Source organism: Bombina bombina, chromosome 4, assembly GCF_027579735.1.
Source record: "Bombina bombina isolate aBomBom1 chromosome 4, aBomBom1.pri, whole genome shotgun sequence".
Classification (NCBI taxonomy): Eukaryota; Metazoa; Chordata; class Amphibia; order Anura; family Bombinatoridae; genus Bombina; species Bombina bombina.
The window spans coordinates 874,687,557-874,709,579 of record NC_069502.1 but is presented as its reverse complement, the minus strand read 5'-3'; the positions used below and the strand labels follow the sequence as shown (position 1 = coordinate 874,709,579).

Here is a 22,023-nt window from a genome sequence, read left to right as displayed (position 1 = left end):
AGTTCGAGATTAAAGAATTATAAGCTCCAAGGCCTTAATTATTTCTCGAAAATATCAAGGGAACCATCACCTCGAATTGAGACAGAGATGCTTCAATAGGAAGTGTCCAGAAACTGCGTCAACCTAAGTTGTCAGTACATAAAAATCCCTTGTGACGAAACATCTTCATAAAAAGAGTTTCCTCTTATAACCAAGAGCTCTAAGAATAAACTATCCTTAAATGGAATAGAAAAATGATAGGCAAGTGCACAAACAGTGTTAGCCAAGTAGGGATGTGCAACGACACAACCCCCCTATAGAGCCCAGAACTGGGAATCTTAAAAAGGAAATAGACGAAGGGAATAGGATCTCCATCCTTCCCCACCTGCCTTAATCAAATTCACCACCTGATTTAGTGTTCTGAGATTCGACTGGCAGATCAGTACTAGGAATCTCTAATATCGCCAAAACTTCTCTTAGAAGCTCTAAATCTAAAGGCGAAATCCTCCTCTGCCGGAGGAATAGAAGCAGCAGGCTCCAACTCAGAAGGTCCGTACTCTGAAGTCTCAGAGAGAACCGCATCCTCAGATGACTGATCAGAAACAACCGTCAATTTTCATGATGTTCCCTGGGCAGGAGTGCATGGATAAACCCTTCGTTTGCGCGTAGCAGTACGAGGCAAAGCGGCTAAGGCCGCAGACATCGCCATACGGAACTGCGCAGTAATGTCTGGTGGAAAAAAGCCCCCTCCAGTTGGAGGATTAGCGGTGCAAGGGGACGCTGCATGTGTAGAATCAGATGACTGTAGGGGACAAACCTCACGGGACGAAGAGTCCTCAGAAGCAGAAGGCTCAGTGGCATCTAACATCTCAACATTGGTTGATAAAAACACCCTGTTGCAGCATATGGAACATAATTGAGAGGGCTGGACTACCCGGGACTCCTCACAATATACACAGGTATCAAATTCTGTCGTAGAGGGATAACCTTCTAAAAAAATCAGAATCATCCATAACTAGGTAACGCTATTTAAATCAAAGACAACAACGGCACCTATAACCCCAATGGCTGGGGCACTCACCACCTCCTATGACCCAGACAGTATAGAGAAAACTCGCTCCTCTCCATAGTCACTCGGTCAGGAATAGGAAATGGAAACCGTGACCACTCCCGGTCACACTGTGCGCAATGCAGGACCGCCCCTGCTAAAGGAAAAGTGCGCCAAGCTTAATAAAACTGCATAGCTCTCAAAGTAAAAGAGCAACCTGTACGTTCCATATCAGTCTATGAGCCCAAAACATCTCACACATATAAAGCAGCAGAACTCACACAAAAAAATATGTTTAACCCCCCACTGTTCAACAATCCCCCTGAGGAGATATTAACCCTTGATTCCATAAAGATAAAGGAGTCCCACTGTGACCCTGTCTTCTAGCGTTACCGTGTAAAAAAAAACAAATTATGATTACCTGATAATTTCCTTTCCATCTGTATGAGGAGAGTCCACAGCTTCATTCCTTATTTGTGGAAAATACAGAACCTGGGCACCAGGAGGAGGCACAGACACCCCAGCCATAGGCTTAAATACCTCCCTCACTCCCCTCATCCCCCAGTCATTCTGCTGCGGGAACAAGGAACCATAGGAGAAATATCAGGGTATAAATGGTGCCAGAAGAACAAAAGAAAACATTTTGGTCAGCCCAACGGAGAAAAACGGACGGGGGCCGTTGACTCACCTCATACTGATGGAAAGGAAATTATCAGGTAAGCATAATTTATGTTTTTCATCTTAATATGAGGTGCACAGCTTCATTCCTTACTTGTGGGAAACATATACCCAAGCTCTAGAGGACACTGAATGAAAACGGGAAGGTAAAAAAGAGGCGGACCCTATTCTGAGGGCACCACAGCCTGTAAAACCTCTCCCAAAAACTGCCTCAGCCAAAGCAAAGATGTAAAATTTGTAAAACTTTGAAAAAGTATATAAGGAGGACCAGCTAGCCCCCCCCCCCTACAAATCTGCTCCATAGAGGCCTCATTCTTGAAGGCCCAAGATGAAGACACAGCTCTAGTTGAATGAGTTGTAATCCTCTGAGGAGGCTTATGTCCTGCTGTGTCGTATGCTAAGCGAATAATGCTCCTCAACCAAAAAGATTGGGAAGTGGAAGAAGCCTTCTGTCCTCTGTGCTTCCCAGAATACAAACAGCGCCGAAGTCTGTCTAAAATCCTTTGTGGCCTGAAGATAGAATTTCAAAGCCCGAACCACATCCAGATTATGAAGCAATCATTCCTTCGAAGAAGAAAAATTAGGACACAAGGAAGGAACCACAATCTCCTGATTGATGTTGCGATCAGACACCACCTTAGGGAGAAAACTCAACCCAGTGCGAAGAACAGCCTTGTGAGCATGAAAAACTACGTAAGGAGGCTCACATTGCAAGGCTGAAATTTCAGAGACTCTGCGCGCCAAAGCAATAGACAATAGAAAAAGAACCTTCCAAGACAGTAATTTAATGTCAACTGAATGCATGGGCTCAAACGGAGCCCTCTGCAAAAAAAACCTTAAAAACCAGATTCAAACTCCAAGAAGGAGCGGAATGTCTAAACACAGGCCTGATTCTAGACAGAGCCTGAACAAAAGACTGTATATCAGGAAGCTCAGCGAGCCTCTTGAGAGTTATAGCACAGATAGGGCTGAAATCTGTCCCTTCAAGGAACTAACGGCAAGTCCCTTCTCCAAACCATCTTTGAGAAAAGAAAGAATCCTGGACACCCTGACCTTATGCCAGGGGAATCCACGCTCTTCACACTAGAATAAGTAGGTCCTCCACACCTTATGATAGATGCAACGAGTGACCGGCTTTCTAGCTTGAATAAGAGTATTAATCACTCTCTCAGAAAAACCTTTCTTGGCTAGGACTAAGCGTTCAATCTCCACGCAGTCAGCCTTAGAGAATCTAGATTCTGATGAACAAAAGTATCCAGTTCCAGCCGATCACTGCGACAAGGTAACCTCCATGGAGGAGATGAGGACATCCCCACCAAGTCCGCAAACCACATCCTTTGTGGCCACGAGGGAGAAATAGAATCGCTGAAGCTTGCTCCTGCCACAGATGGACCTGAGGAGGTCTGAAGGGCAAGACAATTGGAAGTAATTTTGTAACGCCTCTGGTCTGTAAGGAATATCCTCATGGATATGGAATCTATTTTCGTTCCCAGTAATTCCACCCTTGTACTGGGAACCAGAGAATTCTTTCCTAAGTTTCTCTTCCATCTATGAGATTGAAGAAGAAGAAGAGCTCTTGAATGGTCTTCTGCCAGCCGGCAGGACGGAGCCTGGACCAGGATGTCGTCCAAGAATGGTGCTACTGCAATACCTCTGGACTTTGCCACTGCGAGCCGTGCCCCCAGAACCTTAGTAAAGACTCTTGCAGCAGTAGCCAGACCAAAAGGAAGAGCCACAAACTGGAAGTGCTGGTCCAGAAAGGCGAATCTTAAGAACTTGAAGTGATCCTTGTGTATTGGCACATGTAGGTAAGCATCCTTCAAGTCTATCGTAGTCATGAACTGTCCCTCTTGAACTAAGGGCAGAATAGACCTTATCAACTCCATCTTGAACAATGGGACCGACAAACTTGTTTAGGCACTTTAGGTCTAGAATCAGGCGAAAGGTACCCTCCTTCTTTGGGACCACAAAAAGTTTTCAGTAGTACCCTAGACCTCTCTCTGATAGAGGTACTGGCACAATTACTCCCAGGGAGGAGAGATCTCTGACGCACCCAAGAAAAGCGTCTTGTTTTTCTGCTCTTGAAGACAGGTTTGATAAGAGGAATCTGCCCCTGGGTTGATGAGATTTGAAACCTATCCTGTAACCCTGAGCAAAGACCTCTAAAAACCAAGGGTCTTGCACGTCCCCCAACCAAGCCTCCACAAAGTGAGATAGTCTGCCCCAACAAGATCCGACGCCGGATCAGGGGCCGCCCCTTCATGTCGACTTTGTTTCGGTGGGGCTTCTTGTTCTGCTTGGATTTATTCCAAGATTAAGATGGTTTCCAAGTTCCCTTGGACTGATCAGGCTTTGCGGAGGGCTGCTGGCGTTGGGATTTATCCGAACGAAAGGGACGAAATTAGGACCTTGTCCTTTAGGTTTATTCTACTTATCCTGCAATAGAAAGTCACCCTTGCCCCCAGTGACCGTGGATGTGATAGAGTCTAGGCCTGGACCGAAAAGAATCGTCACCCTTAAATGGAAGGGAAAGCAATATAGATTTTGAAGTCATGTCCGCAGACCAAGACTTCAGCCAGAGAGCCCTACGGGCTAAAACAGAGATTCCTGATGATTTGGCATTCAGGCGAATAATCTGCATGTTTGCATCATAGATGAAAGAATAAGCTACCCTCAAGGCCTTAATTCTTTCCTGGATCTCTTCGAGGGGAGTTTCCACCTCGATCATCTCCGATAGAGAGTCGCACCAATAGGTAGCGGATCCAGCTACCACAGCAACTGCCGCTGCAGGCTGAAACAAGTACCCAGTGTGCTGAAACATCTTTCGTAATAGAGTTTCTAGCTTCTTATCCATGGGTTCCTAAACAACAAGCTATCTTCAAGCGGGATAGTAGTGCGCTTAGCAAGCGTGGATATAGCTCCATCCACCTTAGGTACAGACCTCCACAACTCCAATTGAGAGTCTGGAATAGGGAGCAATTTCTTAAAAGAAAAAAGAAGGGGGAAAAAGAAGATCCAAGTCTCTAACATTCATTCTTAATAATATTTGCCATCTTTACGGGAACCGGGAAAGTCTGTGGCACTACCCTGTCCTCATAAACCTTGTCAAGCTTAGGGATAGAAGGTTCCTCTGGAAATTTAGGTTCCCGAATCTCTAATGTAGCCAACACTTCCTTTAACAGAAAGCGTAATCCTGAATCTAAAGTCTGGTTCCTCCGCTGCCGGAGGTTTAGAGGCAGCAGATCCCAACCCAGAAAGAGCCTCCTTTGAACTATCAGTGGCGTCTTCATCAGTGAATAATCTAGTATCAGATAAATTTAAAAAATTGGTTGATGACCCCTGAGAAGGATAGCAATATTTGACCTTTCGCTTGCGCTTAGCCGGGCAAAGTAAAGCACTGAAGGCCACAGACATTGCCGTTTGTAACTGTTCAGAAAAGTTTGACGGTAAAAGGGCCCCTCCCAAAGGAGGATTAGCAGTGCAATGGGATGCTGCATGTGTAGTAGGAGATAAATGCAGTGAACGCACCTCACGGGATGGAGACCCCTCAGAGGTGGACAGCTCAGTGGTAGTAAACATCTTTGTCTTTTTAGATATAACTACCTTATCAAGGCATGAGGAACATAATTGGGCAGGCGGGTATACTGTACCCGCCTCACAATAAAAACAGGTATTAGATTTAGGAAAAGAGGGAGTACCCTCTAACTCATCAGAGTCCTCCATAGCTTGCACTTTTAAGATGGAAACTACAACAAAATAAATGGCACCTTTATACCCCCAATGGCCGGGGCACTCACCACCTCCTATGACCCAGACCCCACAGATAAACCGCTTCTTCTCCTGTAAACTGCACGGTAAAACCGAAAGTAAAATCTAAATGTTTCACATCTGCTTGAGCCTCATCTCACACATATCACAGCATAAAGCATAATAAAGCAAGTTATGTATAAATCCCCTATGTTCAATAGCCTCCTTCCGAAGATATTAACCCTTGATTCCATACAGATAAAGGAGTCACACTGTGACCCTGTCTTCTTTACGTTATCATTTGCGATAAAATGAAACAATCTTACCGGAATCTTTGCCGTGGAACAGACACACAGCCTCTCAAGTTTGACAGTCTTGTAGCCTCGCACCTGACATAGACTTGAGTGATAGAAGCAGGCAGTGAAACTCGTCAAAACTGATTGCTTAGGAGTAGTTAATAGAAGTCTGGATAGTTTTGCAGAAAAACTCTCCCTGCATCTCCAGACCCCAACATTCGTCAATGCTCTCACTGAGAGGCTGACAAGACTACTTAAAACTCCAGTCCTCCAAGGCAGAACATAGAGCGATCTGCGATCTTATCGCAGAAACTGGAGCCTGCCTGCAGAAAGAACGGCCAGGTCCGTAAAGCAGAGAATTTTCTTCAACAGGATTTTTTTTTTTCTGGACAGTGCAGTGCTTTCAAATTGACAACAGGCACATTTTTAGTGCAGTACTTTGCAATTATTGGCTAATGGCTGTTCTGCTCCTGAAATTGATACTTTTTAGATGCAATATTATTGTTACTTTTACCTGCCAGAACGGCTTCCTTTCACACTATCTACTCTGTGACTGTCTGCAATTGCGAGGTAAGTGTACTAGTTTTTCTATTACTGCAGCTGTTTGAAACTCCGTTCCCTATTATCGTGTAGGTGCTTGGTGTTGACTTGAGCAGTGAGTGCACTAATTCTGTATTATTATTGTTAGTGTAGAATCGTGTTTTTACTGAGTGGGCACTGGGGCAGGCAGGCACGTAGTTAATAATAATATGTTAAGAGGCTCAGGCTCGGGATGAAAGGGAGGCACTTCTCAGTGTCGCATCTCACATGTACTGCGTGCTTTCAAAACAGACTTCGGAACGGCAATAACAAATTCTGGTTTTCATTTCTGGCTTTTCAAGAATGTAATTTTGTAATATTGCCGTTCCGAAGTCTGTTTTGAAAGCACGCAATACATGTGAGATGTGACACTGAGAAGTGCCTCCCTTTCATCCCCAGCCTGAGCCTCTTAACATATATTATTATATTAACTACGTGCGGTCCTGCCTGCCCCAGTGCCCACTCAGTACAGAGTACGCTTTAAATAAATGGTATTGGGCAATGGGCATGGGCTTGAATTTATGTACACTCATTGAATAGATCCCTGCTCTCCTCCTCTCTCCGGCACTGTAGGAGGGACACAGTTCCCTCATCTGCTTTATTTGTTGGGAAGTTTAAGAGCCTGTCCTGTCTTTGGGCTGCGCTCACAAGTCCGAAGGGGGATCCCTCTGGTCTGAGGATGCTGGGGCCCCCTGAATCCATTTCCCCCGACAGATCCCTCCTAACCGGCAGCCCTAAAACTGTCTTCAGTTGCAAGATGGTACTGCAGGCTGTGGGCAAAATTGTTTTTTAGCATATTTTGTATATATGAATTGTTGCGGATGTGTGTGTGAGTGAGTGTTTTCAACATTGAAGTGTATTCAATTAATTTCTGCTATGGAACACTTCACCTTGGTTACACGAGAAGCCCTGCATATAACTGTATTCAAAAGTAACCATTGCAAAACATTGTAACAGTGGCGCAGTGGCTAATTGTGATTGACACAAATTCCATCAAATAGAAAAGATGTTTGAAACCGGCATCCAATAAAAAGGATTGTAATCAAGGTGTCGTTAGCACCTGGAAGAAGCTCCATGCTGCACTGACTGGAGGAGTGAAACGAGCGTTTGGACTCGTCGTGCTTGGCAGCCTTTTACAGCAGATTCCCTGCTCATCCTGACTTACCCCTGAGGTTTGGACGCTTTGAGAGTGAGGCAGCTAGGAGGAGCGACCGCGTGAATAAATACAGGTAGAATATGTGATATGCATCTGTGTACTGAATATTACTGTCTGAAGAGGTATCAGTACCTGTGAATAAAGACGCATGTTTTCACTGCTCCTCCTATGCTATGCCTTTAACGCACTATTTCACTCAGTAACATTTGGGGTTAAAGTCTGAAGTGACTGGTCTCTACACACCGGGGACTGTATAACTGCATCCATTTTGCATTAACGCTGCACCTGTTGGATTACAAATATCTGCAATTCTTAAATGGACTGTCTTTTGTCTATTTTCCCTGGTGCACCAGATAATTTTTGGCCAGTACTTTATACCACTTTTCTGTGCGGGATCCACTGTATGAATGTGAATGTGTGTTTTGTGCATACAGTTAATAAATATTTATATAGTTTTTGACATATAGGCTTTTGTGTATTTATTTTATTTTTACAGTTGTGCTGGATTTACCTAGACTTTTGGGAATCTCTTATTGTGGAGTTCCCACTCTCTTTTCTATGTTGTTTTATATGTACTTTTCTAGGAAGCACCTGTTCGTAAGTGACTCAATTTACTAACCTAGTAGTGTGCAACTCTTTTCCTGTTTCTTTTTAACTTCTATTGTAGTTGGCTTTGTCTGGTTCTCTCGGCAGATAGTCCCTTGTGCGTAGGTTATCTCTGACTCCGGAGCAGAGCCCCGACCCCCAGGAGTGTATTGGGATCTTTGTCGCTAAAGATTACTTAGTCCGGTCAGGGTGTGTATCATATGCGGCCCGCCGCACGGACTGCCACTGTTAGAATGTCGCTCTCACTCCAAAGATGCTTGTGTAAAGGTTATCTCTGACTCCAAAGCGGAGCCCCGACCCTCCGGAGTGTATTGGGATCTTTGTTGCTAAAGATTACTCCAAATATGTTAATCCGAAAGGATCCAAATTTTTCCACGCTGTTGTTTTGTGAGGACTCAAATGTAGATGGAGTCTATCTCCAAAAGCTGGTATTTATGAAGTTTTATTATGCCTTTTGGTGGGTTTAAAAGATTTCAATAGCCCCCTGCTACTTTTTTTTCCACTAAAAAACTATAATGCTCTCTATTTGAGGGCATTTGGAGCACTTTTAGAAAATTAACCAGAGATTGGATCTCTGGTTAATTTTCTGACTGCTAATTGCTAGGGCAAGCTCGCAGTAGCAATAACGAGCCACTTATAATTGCTGGTAAATTATTGTGCGCCTGCAAACGGGCAAATTTACCCATTTGCCCGCACACAATAATTTAGCGCTCCACTTATAATCTAGTCTACGACTGGGTAAACTAGAAATGCAATATATCTATGAGTTAGATATATTGATAGCATATGGCCTATAGTAAAAAGAAGAGAATGTTCCAAATCCCTTAGCAAAACTTTGTGAGGCTGACACTCAGGTTGATTAAAAGAAATAATCTTTATTAGAATAGTCCATAGGTATACAGCTAGACACCAAGGGTAAAAACAAAGTGAAACAAAGTTTGACCGGTTTCGGTCAACAGACCGTAGTCATAAACTTAAAATCTTGCAACATGTGCATACTATTTAAAACAAATAGCCTCCTCTCATTGGAGGAGCTCAACACACCCATGTTTAACCCTTTAATTACCTGGCTGAAGTAATATACAAGTGTACTAATACCTTAATCTGATCGTTATTATAGTTGCATTCACATATGTACAAGTGAAACCAATCAAAAAATAAAACAAAACATAAACATAATGAAAAAACAGAAGTATACTTATAAATATAATCAAAACCATGTTCATAGACCCACCATATCAAAAGTTGTCTCATAAGAAGTATGTTATAACAAAGGATATAATGGTGATTACTAAACAGATTAGCTGTGACATGATAACCAACTACCAATAATATAGGGGGGTACACATATGTGCAGCAGCAATATACTGCATACATTGTTCAAAGGCTATACACTAATAGATTTAGGAAAATTATGGAAAATTTAGTATATGCGTACCGCAGTATGCTGCAAGCATAATTCTATACTTATGTAATCTATATTATATAGCATGTATCATATATTTATAAATAGTATACTGCATACATTGTTCAAAAGGCTATACACTAATAGATTTAGGAAAATTTAGGAAAATTTAGTATATGCGTACCGCAGTATGCTGCAAGCATAATTCTATACTTATGTAATCTATATTATATAGCATGTATCATATATTTATAAATAGTATAAGCCACATAAGGCGCTAACAACATAATAAAAAGGAGAAAGCGCTGGGCAGATATCTATATATACAAAAAAAAGATTATAAATACATAATACATATGAGTAGTGGAAAATCAGATTTGTTGAGACCCCTAGGCCAATCAGCTCAATACTAATATGTGATACACTACCAGAAAACTGTACCTGTGAAACAAATACAGACTTAGCAATTAAATTTAATAATGTCTGAGCATACTGCAGTACTTCCAACCACAATAGTTGATTATTAGGGGTAAATAGACAATATATCAGCTACATAGTACTGCCTCTATGCATAAGGATAATAGAGTGATATAACAACAGTAAGTAGTATCAAGTGACACAGATTAGAGTGTGTATCGATAATGTAGAAAATAAACAACAGTAGATTCCTATCATAATAACAGTAAACCTATACTATTTCAGCGGTGCCAATAGTTGATGATGTCAAACTCCGAGTTGAACCCGACAGGTAGCAGGCTACCAAGTTTATGGATCCAGTATATTTCTTGTCTTGATAATATCTGGAATTTATCACCTCCACGAGGGGGTCTCATAACTTGTTCAATAGCCTGCCACCTGAAGGATCCAACATTGCCCCTGTGAACTTCCAAGAAATTCCTTGAGAGGGCTGAAACTGCTCTATCATGACTGATATGCGCAAGATGTTCTTTGATCCGAGTGCCCACCTCCCTTGTGGTTCTACCAACATATTGCCGGCAGCACAAGGTACACTCGACCAAATAGACTACAAATTTACTTGAACACTTTACACATCCTCTAGTCTCAAACACCTCCGACAAAGTAGCAGAGATGAAAGTAGTGGAAACGTGTATGTGATCACAAGATTTGCACGTTCTTTTGCCGCACCTAAAGGTGCCTTTAAAATGCAGCCAAGAGCTCTGTGGTTTGTTTGTTTTCAGCATACTGGAAGATAAAATGTTTCCCAGTGTCAAATTCCGCTTGTAAACAAATTGACAGCCATCTTTAATGGAACTACTCAGTTTGGAGTCTCCCCTTAAAATGGGAAGATTCCTCCTGATTATGTCACAAACCTTGTAGTACTGATTGGAGTATGATGTAATAAATAAAGGCTTCTGTTTATTCTTGTGTTCACCTGATATATTATTTTCTCTGTCCCTCTTTGGAACAAGTAGTTGTTCTCTCTCCACTGACTGCACTTCTTTCCTGGCTCTATTGATCACCCTTCTAGGGTAATCCCTGGCCAATAAACGATTTGTCAAAAGTTTGCTCTCTTTTTGATAATCCTTGTCTAAGGAACAGTTGCGTTTCACGCGTAAAAACTGACCTTTAACAATTCCCTTAAAAACATGCCCAGGGTGATTACTCTGGGCATGTAGAAGACAATTGCCAGATATAGGTTTCCTGTACAAAGTTGAATTAATCCTACCCCCCAAATGATTTGAGTTGAGGCTAACATCCAAGTAATGAATGGTAGACTTGTTCCATTCAAATGTGAATTGTAAACCCACTTGGTTGGTATTTAAATAGTTAAACTCTTGGGCTTCTGGTAACCCTGATGACCAAACAATCAGCAGGTCATCTATAAACCTCACGTACCTGACCAATTTGGAAGAAAAGATGTTGCTATCTCCATAGACGTGGAACCGATCCCACCACCCCATAAAGAGGTTGGCGTAGGAGGGGGCAAATTTAGCCCCCATCGCGGTTCCACGCCTCTGGAGATAGCATACATCCGAAAATATGAAAAAATTGTGTTTAAGCAAAAAGTCTATTGCTCTTAGAACATAGCTTTTATGCTCATCCGAATACCCCGTGTATCTGTCCAGAAAGAATTTTATGGCCTCAATACCAAATTTGTGGGGTATCGAGGAATACAGGGAGACCACATCAATGGTCATCCAACTGTATTCCTCTTTCCACACAATTCCTTCCAGCTTAGATAGGGTATGTGTGGTGTCTCTTAAGTAACTGGGCAAGTTGTGTACCAACGGCTGCAGAAACTGATCGACCCATTTGGATAGTGGCTCCAACAGTGAGCCTATTCCTGCCACTATAGGTCTGCCTTTAATCTCTGTAAGGCTTTTGTGGACCTTCGGGAGATGGTGGAAGATGGGCATTACCGGATTATCAACCAAAAGGCAATCGTATGTTTTCCTGTCAATAATGCCCATCTCCAGACCATCATCCAGAAGGTCCTTAAGTAATGCCCGATATTGTGTGGTTGGATCTCTCCTTAAGGCAGTATAGGCTTCAGGATCCTGTAATTGCCTAAGTGCCTCACACACATACATCTCTTTGTCTAAGACAACTACGCTTCCTCCCTTGTCGGATTGTCTAATAATGATGGAATCATTCTGTAAGCTAGTTATAGCTTCTCTTTCTTTTCTCGTTAAATTGGAATAACTGGTACCTTGTTGTTTAGATAATGCAGTTAGATCCTCAACTACCCTTTTGTGGAAGGCCTGTATAGGATAGAAATTGGATCTAGATTTCATTCTACAGGATAATTTATCCACATGAAATTGATCACTGTTCTCATAAGAGAAGTCTTCCAAATTGCTTAATGAACATATATCTGTGAAGGCAAGATCGTCAAAATTGGCACTGGTCTCTGTACGTGTAGTACTCTGAGGGACAATATCACCCTGAAAGTATTTCCTTAAGGAATGCAACTATAATAACGATCAGATTAAGGTATTAGTACACTTGTATATTACTTCAGCCAGGTAATTAAAGGGTTAAACATGGGTGTGTTGAGCTCCTCCAATGAGAGGAGGCTATTTGTTTTAAATAGTATGCACATGTTGCAAGATTTTAAGTTTATGACTCTGGTATGTTGACCGAAACCGGTCAAACTTTGTTTCACTTTGTTTTTACCCTTGGTGTCTAGCTGTATACCTATGGACTATTCTAATAAAGATTATTTCTTTTAATCAACCTGAGTGTCAGCCTCACAAAGTTTTGCTAAGGGATTTGGAACATTCTCTTCTTTTTACTATTTACGTTGGGGATTTCTGGGACTCCACTCTTTTGCACAAGGGTTCCTGTACTCTCTGCAGGTAGCTGACAAGGGAGCTGCTGAAACCGGATGCTGGAAGGAGGGGCTTAGGGGCTGAACTGTGTGTGTGTGCAGTAAGGAGTAGTGATGGGAAGTTCGGTTCTTCTTGGTGAATCGGTTAATTTTGGACGGTTCGATTAACTGAACCGGTTCATGAACCGATTCACCAGTTCACCTACTGAACATGAGGTAGAGGCTCTACCTCATGTTCAGTAGGTGAACTGTAGAGCCGCAGATTTGCAGATCCGTTTCAATAGCCTGAATTCCTTCACAATGGCAGCAGGCTCGCAAATATCGTTACCTGGTTCATAAAGTTTGTTTTAATCTGCAATATTATACTGTGTGTTCTATAAATGTGTTAGTATATGGGCTAATATGAGAAATATGGGTTGTGGGAAATAGAATTTGTAGCTGTTGCTAAGTAAAAGTTAGCTTAGATATAGAGGAAGAACAACAAATTATATATATATATATATATATATATAAACAAACATGGGATGCTGAATGGGTTAATGTAAGTTGCAGGGGTCTGTTGAGAACTGCTGTGAGTGTGACCTGATATTTGAATCAGTGTACTGTTATCTAAATGATTCATTGCAAAGGAGTTACTATAGTTAACAGTACACTGAGTCGTTTGCAAACAGTTCACTTCTTTTGAATCAGTGAACTGTTAACAGACTGATTCATTGCAAACGAGTTAGCTAACAGTACACTGAATCAACAACACTGGTAATATGATCCTAGAGTGAGATTCTGCTGTGTGATTCATAGCAAAGGAGGAGTTAGCAGAAGCAGAACTCACTCTAGGATCGTATTACCAGTGCTGCTGCAGACTCAGGAAGTGAACTGCTTGCAAACGAATCAGTTCAGTCTGGTGAACTGATTCATACAGTTCACTGAAAAGAACCAGTTCAAATGAACGATTCATTCATGAACTGGACATCACTAGTAAGGAGGATCTTGAAGACGCTGGGATTGCAAGCCGCAGCAGCCACAAGGAACTAAGGCTGTATGAACACGCTGAACTGTGAGTGCTGCTTGAACTGTATTCTGTGACAACGTTTGCTTGCTTGCGCTATTGGTGTTTATATTGTTAGCCTTAGGAGGTGTTGGAGATTGTACACATTTTATTGCTGCCTGGTCAGCGTTGTGTTTTGTTCCTCCCCTAAGGTATTGTGGCTACTATTTCCACACATGCACCATAGCAGCCTATATGCTTCATCTATAATCATCTGTACAGACAGCACATCATACAACTTGGACAAGGGATTGAGCTCATAACTATCACCAGTAGGCGTGTTGTATCCAGGGTAAACCATTAACCCCACAGGCTTTTTTACTACTTATATGTGAACTTTGGTTTCTCTCCCCTTTGTTTATATTTGAAATGTCATTGGTACAATCTGCTCCTCACACACACATACTATTACTTGGGAATAATACTAGCCCCCATGACAGCCCCTCTGCTGATCATCTTTAGTCCACTACTCTACACCTTTTGTGCAGGTATATTTTGTTCTAAGTTTTATAAGCATATGGCCTAAATAAAGATTTTGACATATTTTTTTTAAGTGGATTAATTAAATATATTCAATATAATATTTTTACATTTATATTTTTAATATTTTTTATATATTTTTATTATCTTATAAAAAAAAATATTTTTGTATGTATGGATACAATGCAGCTTGATACACAAATTGTATTTATTTATTATTATTTCATTGATATATGATGGATGGATATATATATATATATATATATATATATATATATATATATGAATAAAATTGGCCTCAAATGTTAATATTGGGTTAATTTGTAGCTCATTATATACCACGTATACACCATTTTCTTCTTATTATTTTAAAATATCAAGTTATACCACCTTAAGATTAAAGTGGTAGTAAATCCAAGCGTATAACAAACGCTAGGATTTACCATCGCTAAAAATAAACAGTTTCGGTTACCGTTTTTAAAAAAGCCATGGTAAACTCACCCTATCTGCAAGGCAAGTAAATTGCTAACTCAGCGCCTCCGGCCGCCCACGGCACAGTGCTTTCTTCAATGAGGTGACGTTTCCACCTCTAGATCAATAGCTATGCTAGGATGTCAGTTGACACCAACGGCTATTGGTCTAGAGGTGGAAACGTCAACTCATTGAAGAAAGCACTGTACAGTACGGAACAGTTGAGTTAGCGATATACTTGCCTTACAGATAAGGGTGAGTTTAACATATTTTTTTTAGGAAACAATGACAGAAACTAATGTTTATTTTTAGTGATGGTAAATCCTAGCATTTGTAATACTCTTGAGTTTACCATCACTTTAAGAACCATAAAACATCATGTTGGTGTCCATGTATTGGAGGTTAAAGTGTGTTGATATCAAGATGATGACAGATGGTTGGCAAAATGGCGTTGAAACCAGAAGTGACAATACCAGAAATAAAGGAATATAGGGAAACCGGAAATTGACATATGGCCGGAATGGGTTTCAATATCCAAAGTTGGGAACGACAGAGACATCCTTGAGAAAGCCATTGAAAATGGTGAAACACGTGTCGGAGTTTGAAAGGGAAGTATTTTTTGAGATTTTTACCCATCTTTTGGTCCTGGGGGAACTGGTCTAGCCGTATTTGGTGTGCACAATAATAGCTAATATAGACAATTCGGACTTGTGGTATATGGGGGGGGGGGGAGTTCTCATTATTGTTGTTTGTTGGCCCTTGTTTTTAAACAATTTTATTTACTTATATGTTTTATTAAATATATCTATCTCATACTTCTATCTCATATAAGGCTATGCTTCAACATACGTATCACAGAATTGGCTGTGTATGAACCTTTAAATAATACGGTACACTTGGAAAAGAGAGCATAATAATGCTTCATCAGATGTTAGTACAAACTTGGTGTGTTTTTTTTAGATAAATACTTCTCATACAATATTGCACTATTTCTGGTTTTTATTTGCTTTTGCTGTGGAGAAACTTCACTAAGAAGACACTTTGATGCACTTGATTTTAGATTATATATACTTTATTAATCACATTATTTTTCACTTCTATTGCTTTATGTGATTTTTTATTTGACACACACTTACCTGTAAATTACACCCCTCATACATGCACCCTTACCTGTAACTCGCACCCCTCACACACATCATACGTGCACATTCACCTGTATCACACACACATTAGTGCACACTTACCTGTAACTCACCCCCTCATACATGCACACTTACCTGTAACTCACATCTCTCAGACACATCATATATGCATCTCACCTGTAACCTGCATGCCTTGGACACATCATACACGCATACTAACCTCTAACTCACACCCCTCACACATGCACACTCACCTGTAACTCGCACCCCTCACACATGCACACTCACCTGAGCTGATACTGTCACTGGTTTCCTCATCTGGGTCTCCCACCTGACACGTCAAACACAGATCTTCTGTTATCTCATCTTTCACTACATCAGAGTAATCTTCATCTGTACAAATAAAGCAGATTCAGGTTTTATATCCCATGATCAAGTTTTTTTTTTTTAAATTCAAATTTTTTTTAATTTTTTATTGGATTTATAAATTACACAGCAAGACAACAAAAAGAGGTCTTTAGATAAATGTTATAAACAGAAAAAAAACAGTCATATAAGTGTTATAAGGCAACCCAGTAGTTTAAACATTTTTCTAATAATATAACAGATTACAGAGATATTCCGTCTGATAACCAGACAAGGAGTAAAGGAAAATAAGAAGGGGGAGGAAAGGGAAGGAGGGGAAAGGATAGGGAGATCAGGGATTTGAGTCTTCGCATTAATCCCATCTGTGGGAATTAATAAAGTCTATTAACATGTCCGTAGTCAAACTGTTCTCGAAGGGTCTCCATTACACCGAGGTATACCCTCTAATCTTTAAAGTAAGATAACTAAGTATTGGTAGATGGATTTCTACTGCGACCTAGCTCAGTAAGTCCTTGTTTCCAAATGAAGAGCATATCAGTGATAAAGTCTCGTTTACCTATGTAGTAATAATGTTGTTTTTCTATCGCCAAGATATGTTCTACCTCAGATAACCACTGTGTATGTGTAGGGATCGTTTGGGTCTTCCAAAGTCTTGGTATAAGCCTTTTTGCACATGCTATCATTGATTTAAGTAACTTTGTGCGATATGTACAGTGGAGTGGTGGAAGGAGATTAAGAAGAACAAGGCAAGGGTTGAAATTTATTTGTGAGCCTAAGATCTTATTGATACCCTTTGTTCCAGTTGTGACCAAAAATCAGAGATGAGTGGACAGTCCCACCAAATGTGGGTCATAGTTCCTATGCCTCCACAACGTCTCCAACAAGTGGGCGAAGCGGTCGGGAAGATATGTCTAAGTCGATGCGGTGTCAAGTACCAGCGGGCTAGTATTTTATAGTTCATCTCAGATATAAGTAGCGCAGAGGAGGCTGAGTGAGAAGCCCTGAAGCAAAGCTTCCAGTCTTCATCACTAATATTCTCTAATATTTCTGTATTCCATTTCGTTAGGTATGTAGGTCTTTGGGCAGGGAAAGATCCTTTGAGTATCTTATATACCAATGAGAGATGTGCTCTCTTGATTCTAGGGTTTGTGCATATCCGTTCAAATGCTGTTAAGGGTCTTAAAACAAGTTTGTGTATGTTGTTGTTAAGTGTGTGTCTGATCTGTACCAATTGTGAAAGGGAGGGCCCAGGTCGTTATTTAAGGATACTCTATCCTTGATCACACCGGAGTCTAGTAGTACATAAATGGGCAAATTGTGTAAATGTTCTATAGCATTTGTGTGAGTGAAAGCGGAATGCGGTAGGAAAATCTGATTATTCAGAAGGGAGGTTAGTGGGGAGACTGAAGTAGAAATTCCCTTAACATGTGTAATTACATAGTCCCACACATCCAGTGTGGCTTTAATATAGCTATTCTGGTAAGTTAGGGGTGGTCTATGATTTTTAGGGAGCCAGACGATGTCCCTTATGTATTTAACTCCAAGTAGCGAGCTCTCAATCTGAATCCACAAGGTAGTAGGATGTGAGTGATTCCAGGAAATCACCCTGGCTAAATGAACTGCTCTATAATAATTCAAGAGGTGCGGAACATTAAGTCCCCCATCCTCCATATTTAGGTAAAGAGTGTCTTGGGATAGCCTGGGTTTTTTATAAGACCATATAAATGAATTGAGCATTCTCTGTTGGGTACGTAAGTATGAATCAGGCAAGGCCATTGGCAACGTCTGGAAAAGATACAAATACTTTGGTATTATCATCATTTTGATAGTATTTATCCTACCCATCCAGGACAGGTGTCCTTGTCTATGCCAACCCTCAAGGAGAACCTTTACTGAGCGTTGTAAGCTAATATAGTTAGCTTGGTAAAGGTCTTGTGTATTGCTGGGAATTATCAGACCTAAAAACTTAAATTTATCAGTTATCTTGAATGCAGTATGATGTTTTACAAAGTCAACATCTTGTGAAGGTGTGTTAAACAGCATTATTCCCGATTTATCCATGTTAATGGAAAAGTCAGACACATGTCCATAGGCTTCTAGAGTCTGTATCAAGGCAGGAAGGGTAGTGGAAGGAGATCTAAGAGTAAGGATCACATCATCAGCGAACAAACAAGCATTTTTGGGTAATGTGTTTATATTGTATACCTAAAATATCTGCGTTTTCTCTAATTTTTATGGCCAAAATCTCAATAGTTATAGCAAACAACAGTGGTGATAACAGGCAACCCTAACGGGTACCGTTGGTAATAGAGAAAGATTGTGAGACCGTGCCATTTACCTGGACCCTCGCTTGGATTCCGGTAAGAAAAGTTTTAGAAAAACCAAATTTTGACAGGGACCCCCACATAAAGTGCCACTGTTGAAAGCTTTCTCTGCATCAGTTGAGAGGAGTGTGAGGGGTTTTTATTGTTGTGTGGGTCTGTAACAAAGTAGGACTCTAATAGTATTATCCTTCACCTCTCTTCCTCTGACAAATCCCACCTGGTCCGGGTGTATAATATTTGGAAAGATGGTGTTCATACGATTTGCAAGTATTTTAGCATAAATCTTTATGTCAATATTCATCAGCGAAATAGGTCTGTAGTTCCCCGCCTGACCGCCCGGTTTATCAGCCTTCGGGATGACCGTTATAAGAGCTTCTAGTAGGGATTGAGAAAGAGCTTCACCCTTATCTATTGAGGTAAATAACATAAGTAGTGGGGGTCCTAGTTGGGATTGGAGCAATTGGTAAAATTTACCCGTGAGACCATCTGGACCTGGGGAGTTGCCATTGGGGAGTGCATTAATAGTAGTTATAATTTCTTGGAGGGTGATAGGGGAGTCTAAGGAATGCCTATCTTCGTCTGTAATGTTCGGGGTATCTAAAGTATCTAGGTATTTCATTATATTACTGAGTTTATCATGAGACAAATTAGGATTAAGATTATAAAGTTTGGAGTAATATGCAACAAAAGTGTCTGCAATGTCCTCATTTTTGCTAACTAAGCTACACGATGGGTGTGCAATGGACCTGATGAAAGAAGTGTATCTTTGTTTTTTGAGTGATCGAGCCAATAAACAACCTGCCTTATTACCTTCAGCAAAGAATTTTGCTTTAGTGGTAAGAGATCTCAAGTGTGCCTTTTGGGTTAAGTACTTGCTGAGATTGTCTCTTGCTTGTGAAAGGTTCAGCAATTTTTGAGTGGATGTCGGGTCTGCCTTGTGTACAGAGTCCGCTTCAGTTAAGTTATTTGTCAGAGATGTGAATTGAGCCAATTTTAGCTTCCGTATTTTAGCAGTATATTTTATCAAATATCCCCTAATGTAGCATTTATATGCTTCCCAGTTGTTCGCTACGGATGTGTCCTCTGGTTTATTAAATAAAAAGTATTCATCTGATGCCTTAATCAATTCTTCTAGCGTGCTTTGATTTGTTAGAATAGAGTCATTAAGTCTCCAACTTAGGGTGTTTCTAGGCCTAGAGGACCAGTGAAAAGAAGAAAGGACCATACTATGGCCAGACCAGGGTGTGTGTGATATCCTGGACTGAATTAGATTTGTCAAAAGCGCCTGGTTGCACATTATATAATCCAACCGAGAATAGGAATGCTGAGGGTGGGAGAAGAAAGTGTAGTCTTTCTGTGTGGGGTGAGCTACTCCCCATGATCAAGTTTTTATAACTTTACTATAAAACAGTTTGTGTATTCCCCAGACAGACAACAGCAGCAAATATATGCTCTGGCACTTTCCCTCTGTGCTTTTACATTTTTAGCTTAAAGGAATAGGAAAGTCAATATTAAACTTGCATGATTCAGATAGAGCATGTAATTTTAAGACCCTTTTAAATTCACTTCTATTTTCAAATGTGCTTCGTTCTCTTTGTATCCCTTAAAGAATATGCACATATCCTACACTAGTGGGAGCTTGCAGTTGATTGGTGCCTTCACACATTTGTCTCTTGTGATTGGCTAACTAGATGAATTCATCTAGCTGCCAGTAGTGCAATGATGTTTCTTTAACAAAATAATGTAGCAAATTTGATAAAATAAGTAAATTGAAAAGTTGTATAACATTGTATGTTCTACCCAAAACATGAAAGAACATTTTGAAGTTTCCCTTTAAATGGACCATAAACACTAGATAATTACAAGATTTTGTGCGGTCTTGCAATAAATGACCATACTAGGTGATGCTGATTTTTATTGGAGTACATTAACACAGTATTTGTTGCAACTGTGTTTTTTTTTATTATCAGCAGCAAGTCTGGAGTTGTTAGTGGAGTAGGCAAGGCTAGTCACTTTCATTAGGTTATGCCCCCTTAAAGTGGCAATATGCATTGCCCTCATTGATACACCAGGATCAGGTGGGTTTTATTAAGGAAAAGGAGGCACCGGAAAACATACGGAGAATAGTGACCTTGGTAGATTACTTAGCAAAATCTGGAACACCGGCTCTACTCCTGTCCCTTGACGCAGAAAAAGCGTTCCATAGGGTAGATTGGAATTTTATGTTTCATGTACTGGCTAAAATGGGATTTAAAGGCGCTTTTATGAAGGCACTTGAAACTATATACTCAGGGCCGACGGCGGTGGTGGGGGCAGCAGGATATATTTCAAGACCTATAGATATATTAAATGGAACCCGGCAAGGGTGCCCGCTCTCACAGCTACTGTTCGCCATCTGCATTGAGACGTTAGCGGCGCTTATTAGACAGTCGGCAGATGTGTCAGGAGTAAGGCTGACAAATGGGGAATATAAACTTACACTATTTGCTGACGATGTCTTATTAACTTTGACTAAACCTTTGATATCCCTACCTAACCTTTATAATATTCTAAGGGATTTCTCAGAGATCTCGGGGAATAAAATTAATCTGGATAAGTGCGAGGCCCTTCTGATATGCCTTCCTTCTCACACACGGAAAGTTATAGAAACAAATTTCAAACTGACATGGGTGAAAGACCACATAACATATCTTGGGGTCAAGCTAAATAGCAATTTTACAGACTTATATAAATTAAATTATGTCCCCATTTATAAAACGGTCAGGAAGGACCTTGAATACTGGAAAAAGGGGAGGTTCTCATGGTATGGGAGATTATCAGCCATAAAAACGAATGTTCTTCCCAGGGTCAACCATCTTATACGAGCTCTGCTGATTGAGATCCCTGTGGCAGGCCTAAACGCTTTACAGGCAGATCTGGTTCGTTTTCTAAGGGGAGATAGGAAGGCAAGAATTGCATCACAGCTACTGAAGCAGATGGGGGGGGTACCGAATCTTGTGGAATATTACCAAGCCTCTATATTGGCACAATCTCTTATTATGGGGAAGAACTTAAAGGAGATAATTTGGACTAGGATAGAAGCAGATATAGCGGGATGTGAAAGCCCCGCAGATATTCTGTGGGATCCCACACTGAAAACAAACCCACTCAAATATAGATCTCCAGTCACGTTGGAGACATTTCGCATGTGGCATAGGTTTTCCCAGAAAATTAAGTTATGCCCATCCCACTCTTTACTATCACCTTTGAAATTCTTGCTACCTCCAGAACTTAGACAGACAGTTGGAAAATGGGAGAACAAAGGATTATATAGAGTAGCGGATTTCTTAGACAAAAATAAAATACTTACCTTTAATCAGATAAACGACAAAATCCAGCCATATAAACTACAATGGTTCCTTTATTTGCA

At 40.7% G+C, this 22,023-nt stretch overlaps 1 protein-coding gene across 1 annotated transcript in view; it reads right to left on the bottom strand.

Moving 5' to 3' along the window:
- The window catches only part of LOC128657391 (oocyte zinc finger protein XlCOF6.1-like), a 263,445-nt gene that overhangs the window by 151,816 nt on the left and 89,606 nt on the right, over positions 1-22,023 (bottom strand). The window contains exon 2 of the mRNA XM_053711723.1: positions 16,213-16,317. Coding sequence (XP_053567698.1) covers positions 16,213-16,317 — 105 coding nt within the window. The remainder of the gene's footprint in view (positions 1-16,212; positions 16,318-22,023) is intronic.